At 46.6% G+C, this 6,317-nt stretch overlaps 2 protein-coding genes across 2 annotated transcripts in view; one reads left to right on the top strand and one right to left on the bottom strand.

The window, feature by feature from the left end:
• Positions 1-2,735, bottom strand: part of mdn1 (midasin AAA ATPase 1) — a 178,672-nt gene extending 175,937 nt beyond the window's left edge. Inside the window, exon 1 of the mRNA XM_067985297.1 lies at positions 2,457-2,735. Coding sequence (XP_067841398.1) covers positions 2,457-2,735 — 279 coding nt within the window. The remainder of the gene's footprint in view (positions 1-2,456) is intronic.
• A 1,023-nt stretch (positions 2,736-3,758) lies between these two features.
• Positions 3,759-6,317, top strand: part of casp8ap2 (caspase 8 associated protein 2) — a 48,573-nt gene continuing 46,014 nt past the window's right edge. The window contains exon 1 of the mRNA XM_067984886.1: positions 3,759-3,925. The gene's annotated coding sequence lies outside the window, so the exon portion shown is untranslated. The remainder of the gene's footprint in view (positions 3,926-6,317) is intronic.

The following is a 6,317-nucleotide window of genomic DNA, read 5'->3' as shown; positions in this document are numbered from 1 at the left end:
TGAAGACTTTTCCACATGAAATATTTCCAACATGGAAAATGTAAATCCTAATTTGTTTAGCTGAAACAGAGTCACTGCCATAGATCAGAAGGTTTTTCTATGAGGGGCACTCAGTCTTTTTGACGAGCAGGCAGGCAGTGCCTTTTTAGAAGATGCATAAAATGACATAGAAATTACAACACGGAACAGGGTGTTCGGCCCAGTTAGTCCATGTTATTGTTTATCCCCCATGTGAATAGTAGTCCTAGTCCCCTGTGCCCACCCTGTTCCCATATCCTTTTATTCCCCTTTTCTTCAATCACCTATCTTAGTTATTCTTAAAGGTTGACTTGGCTTATGAATTTGAACCAGCAAATGTTCCACATAAAATCTTCATTTGTAGGTACTCTGCCATTTTTTTACTCATTTGAGGAGAGAATCACTTATTTTGACCTATTCTGATGTATTTTACTCCCAAAAAGAGAACCATAGCTCCTCACCTTTAAATGGGTGTGTCTTTTCCAAATAACCTATAAGGATGCACTGCGTTGCCCCTGTTACATCAACAAAAATTCAAATAGATGTGCCCCCCCCCTTTTTAAAGGGGCACAACTAATAAGAACTTAACCATAAGAACAAAGGAAACATATAAAACTAAATAATAATGTTGCTGCTCGTGTCCACTATATACTCCAGTCCCTGCAGTGCCCACCACCTTTAAATGGGTGTGCCTTTCCTAATGAACCTATAAGGAGACACTGGATTGCCCCAGCGTCATCAAACAAAAAACAAACAAAAGTGCCCCACAACTAATAAAGAACTTAAGCAAAACAAAACAAAGGAAACTTAAGAACTAAAATGATAATATTATTCACATTATTCACCATGCCCTCCAGTCCCTGCGGTGCCAAATGGTTGCGGAAGGTCTCAAACATACCGCCGGACACCGCGTGATTTAAATGAGTGCATGATCTGTCTCAGGGGTACTGGTCATGAATTTCACTCTGACAAAATTCCTTAGCAAATACAAGCCAGCTGGGTTATGCTAACAAATGCCTGCTGTATGGTGGTACTAGTCAGGCTACTGTATTTCCAAACAATAGTGGAGTTGCTGTGCCTCCCAACTCTGCAGTGACTATGCATCAACAAAAGGTTTAGACTTACAACTTGTTTGCTAATATTCTGCCAATATATTTTTTTGTTAATTTTCACCCCTGCCAAAACACCAACTCCTTGCTTAAGTATGGCTCCATGGGTATTGGTCATCCTCCAGTATCTCACCTATGTAGGCAATATTTATGAGTGAGCCTTGACCATGATTGCTAGTGAACTATTCTATCATGGTGGGTCATCATTGTCAAGCCCAATCTTAGTCTCATCCTACATACATGGAGTAGTTGAAGCAAATAGCATAGATGCATTAAAGGGGAAGCTCGATAAAAACATGAGGGAGAACGGAATTGAAGGTTATGCAGATAGAGTTAGATGAAGTAGGGTGGGAGGAGGCTTGTGTCGAGCATGAACAACAGCATAGACCAGTTGGCTGAATGGCATGTTACTGTGCTGTAAATTCTGTGTAATACATCCATACCTACATTCTCTCCCTTTCCTACCGATGCTAAGGCCAATTATAGTTCCCACACAACCACCCTAAGATCAGCTTGCTGAGTGCAGAGGAGAAATCAAATCTGGAAATTGCCTTGTCTGTATGGCTCAACCAATCACTGAATAAACTTGCTGAGTCAATGGGATTATAGGTACAACCAGTGCAGGAGATTCGTAGGACATATCTTCACCCCTCAATTGAGTTTTTTTTTTGGCATGTCCTCCCTCCCTTCCCTACTCCAAATCCAAACTGCCCTTGATATACTGCCCAATTTTTTACATTGATTGTTCCTCTGCATTGGGGGAAGCTAATGTACATGTCTGCCTGAGACAGCTATGGAACAAGGTCCTTTTTTAATTGTCACATCTCCTGAATCAGTAATAAATGCTGTTACCCCTTTAATGATACAGTTACGAACATATGAAAAGACCGTCGAGACTGTCTCAAACAACCAAGTTGCAAATACGCATCATGATCCCAGTGTTCCATCCCACCAGTAGTTATGTAATATACTGAGAGAAGCAAAAAAAAGATAAAAAAACACCTAAGCCGACTCAGGGAAAAATATCCGGGAAATTCCTCTCTGATCCCCAAAAGCAATCAAAACGAGTTTCAGAGGATCATGGTGACCATGAGATCTTCACCATTGAATCAGAAATGTTAACCAACAGGTTTTGTATTTACCCTTAATCAAAGAGCATTTTTTAAAACACCATTGTAAACTTTTATTTTCAGGATCAGTTTAATAAATAATTCTTTAAATAGTACAGCTATCAACATGTAAGGAATTACGATTTTGATTGGTAAGAGTGACACAGTTTGTAACAAACTTATTTAAATAAACGGAGCTGTGTTAATTTTTAAGCCTGACATCATGATAGAACGGAGCAGTCGGACGGAATTTCTCATCAGCACTCGGCTCCGAAACCTCCCTCAGGGGCCTGCGCCTCACACCTTGAGCCGTCACTCGGAAATTCCCTCTGCGCCATTCCACTCTGCAAGGAGGGATTTCCTGTATGAGCTGCTCCTGCACACTGTCCACTTCTTTGCCCTCATCTCCCGTTCGAACACGTCTTGGCGTACCATCATGCCGTCCGGCGGAGGTCCTCAATGGAGGGCTCTCTACGCAGGAGGTCCTTCTCAGCAACATTGGGGTTATGAGCGGAGAGTGTTGCACGGAGCCGTCCCCACAAACCAGCTGCTAAGCCACTTCACAGTCTCCCAGGCTGCTTGCAATTTCTGCGGCATGGATGAGTTTGTTTCCCACGTTTGCACGGAGTGTGAGAGGTTGCAGCCCGTTTTCATATTTAAGGGGACTGCTCCTCAAGTTCTGGCTGCACTTCAGTCCCACGCTGCTGGTCTTTGGCCACCTGGTGAGGAGGTCGGGGTTGGGGGGGGCGGTGCCGGCAAGTCGGAGGGCCTCCTCGCGGGTCTGTCCCTGGGCCTGGCCAAGGTCCAGGCTAGACATGGCCCATGGGAGTGATCGCTCCGACTGCGTGCCTCGCTCGCGCGGCATTCCCTGCACCTGGGTGGCTCTGGAGAAGGAGCACGCGGCGTCTGCCGGCACGCTTGAGGCCATCCATGACCGGTGGGCTCCGCAGGGACTGGAGCGTAAAATAGACACTGCCAATAAAATTGAAATCTAATTTGATTTTGAGATTGATTTGTCAAGAGGACAAATTTATACCTCCCTCCCCTCCCCTCCAATTTTCACAGGGGCATAACTAAAAAAATAAATCCATCTTTCTCTTTCAGAGGCTGATGGACCTGCCAGTTTCCAGTCTGACAGTGGCGCGCCGCAGCCTGTAGATGCCGCTGTCGCCGGAGTGCTCCGGGGGCTCTGTGCCGGCGGCTCCTCTCGCTCTCGCTCTCTCGATGGAGCTGCGGCCAACGCGCGCGGGAAGCCTCGCTCTCGTTTCCCGGGACACAGCGGCGCGAGCGCAGGCCCGGGCTCGGGATCGAGTCTGTGGAGAGGGAGCGGCGAACAGGCCCCGGGACCAGGACCAGGACCAGCTCCAGCCCCGGCCTCGGGACCAGGACCAGCTCCAGCCCCAGCCCCAGCCCCGGCCTCGGGACCAGGACCAGCTCCCAGCCCCAGCCCCGGCCTCGGGACCAGGACCAGCTCCGGCCTCGGTCTCGGGACCAGCCCCAGGACCCAGCTCCGGCCTCGGCCTCGGACCAGGACCAGCTCCGGCCTCGGCCTCGGGACCAGGACCAGCTCCGGCCTCGGCCTCGGGACCAGCTCCAGCCCCGGCCCCTGGACCAGGACCAGGAGAAAGTCTCAGCGCTGCCGCCAAAGGGAGTGTCTGTGCGCGGTGCTCGCAGCTTCCACTGTTTGCGGTAAAAGCATCAGCGCTTTCCTCCTTTTATCTGTTTGTTTCGGGAGTTGGAGAATGTGTTTGTGTTTTTTGTTTTTGGCCCTTGGCGCGTGTGAGAAAAATCACCAACCGAGAGGCAGAGACTCCGTCCCTTCCACCACCACCACCCTCTTGTGCTGTGTGTGAAATTGCTGCTCTGCTTACTGTTCACTCAAACTGATGCATTTCAGATGCTGAGCGTGACTGGACTCGGAGTCACTGACTCCATAATTGGGACATCATTAAGTTACGATTTGTGCTTGTGTTTAATTAGGTTGTGCTAAATCTGCTTGTATTTTCGATGCCTTGACTGAAGGGTTTTCCCGGGCTGTAATTGTCATTCAGACTCTCTTTAAAGGAAGAGGCTGTTGCTCTGGCGGCCTCCACCAGTTCAAAGGTGATATCAAACATTCCGTTGTTCTTCCCTCACCCTTTTTCCTCCTGAACACCGTTCTGTCCGTATTGGCATCCCTTTGGCATTTTAGCCAAGCTCCAGGAGCCACTAGAGAGTGTGTTCAGGAGCAGGAACCTTAAGCTGATTTTGTTTTGCCTCCTTAGCGCATTACTGCTCGATGTGGCACAGAATGGAGATCAAAGCAGGGCTCTTCCATGTTTGTATGGCCCAGTATCGTGCCCTACGATGCAATTACCCAATGAGCCATCAGGAAAATGAGCATAAGATACTGGTCTAGTTGTATTTTATTCTCAGGACAACTATGGATGGTCAATAAATGCTGGTGCCAGTGATACCCACATATTGAGATGAATAAAAACAAGTACACTGGGAGGATCCTAACTGGATAGCAGAGGGCAACTGGGAGTGTTTACATTTGTATGGGGGAGGGCTAAAGGAGGATCTCCTTTCATAAATTTACACAGAATGTACAGCACAGAAACAGACCATTCAGCCCAACAGGTCCATACCGTGAGACTCCTCCCATCCTCCTTCTAACCCCATCAACATATCCTCCCTTGTCCCCTCAAATGCATCTATACTAGTTGCCTCAACTACTCCTTGTGGTAGCGAGTGCCACATTCTACCCACTCTCTGGGTAAAGAAGTTTCTCCTGAATTCCATATTGGATTTATTAGTGACTATCTTATATTTATGGCCCCAAGTCCCGGTCTCCCCCGCAAGTGGGAATATCTTCTCTACGTCAACTCTATCGGACCAAATGCTGGAATATGGGATTCGATTAGACTGGGCTTGATGGCCGGCGTGGACACGATGGGCCGAAGGGCCTCTATCCGTGCTGTATGACTCTATTGAACCCATTCATAATCTTAAAGATTCACAGCCTGTTCAATTGGTTGTGGAACGGTCCCAACAGATTGGAAGATAGCGAATGTAACTCTTCTTTTCAAGAAAGGAGGGAGACAGACAGCAGGAAACTACAGGCCAGTTAGCTTAACATCGGTCGCGGGGAAATGCTAGAATCTATTATTAAGGAAGTTATAGCAGGGCACTTAGAAAATCTCAATGCAATCAGGTAGAGCCAGCATGGCTTTGTGAAAGGGAAATCGTGTTTGATTAATTTATTAGAGTTCTTTGAGGAAGTAACAAGCAACGTGGATAAAGGGGATCCTGTGGATGTGGTGTACTTGGATTTCCAGAAGGCATTCGACAAGGTGCAACATCAAAGGTTACTACACAAAATAAGAGCTCATGGTCGAGGGGGTAACATATTAGCATGGATAAAGGATTGGTTAGCTAACAGGAAACAGAGAGTAGGCATAAATGTGTCATTTCCAGGTTGGCAAGATGTAACGAGTGGAGTGCCACAGTGCTGGGGCCTTAACTATTTACAATCTATATCAATGACTTAGATGAAGGGACCGAATGTATGGTTGCTAAATTTGCTGATGACACAAAGGTAGGTAGGAAAGTAAATTGTGAAGAGGACATAAGGAGCCTGCAAAGGGATATAGATAGATTAAGTGAGTGGGCAAAAATTTGGCAGATGGAATATAATGTGGGAAAATGTGAACTTGTCCACTTTGGCAGGAGGAATGGAAAAGCAGTATATCATTTAAATGGAGAGAGATTGCAGATCTCTGAGGTACAGAGGGATCTGGGTGTCCTAGTACATGAATCACAAAAAGTTAGTATGCAGGTACAGCAAGTGATTAGGAAGGCAAATGGAATGTTGTCATTTACTGCAAGGGGAATGGAATATAAAAGTAGAGATGTTTTGCTACAGTTGTACAGGGCATTGGTGAGACCACATCTAGGATACTGTGTGCAGTTTTGGTCTCCTTATTTAAGAAAGGACATAATTGCTTTAGAGGCAGTTCAGGTGAGGGTTTTATCTTATGAGGAAAGGTTGGACAAGTTGGGCCTGTATACATTGGAGTTTAGTAGAATGAGAGGTGAT

The sequence above is a fragment of the Heptranchias perlo genome, chromosome 5 (assembly GCF_035084215.1).
Source record: "Heptranchias perlo isolate sHepPer1 chromosome 5, sHepPer1.hap1, whole genome shotgun sequence".
Taxonomy (NCBI): domain Eukaryota; kingdom Metazoa; phylum Chordata; class Chondrichthyes; order Hexanchiformes; family Hexanchidae; genus Heptranchias; species Heptranchias perlo.
Note: the sequence above shows the minus strand (reverse complement) of the source record. Positions and strands in the feature narration are given on the sequence as shown.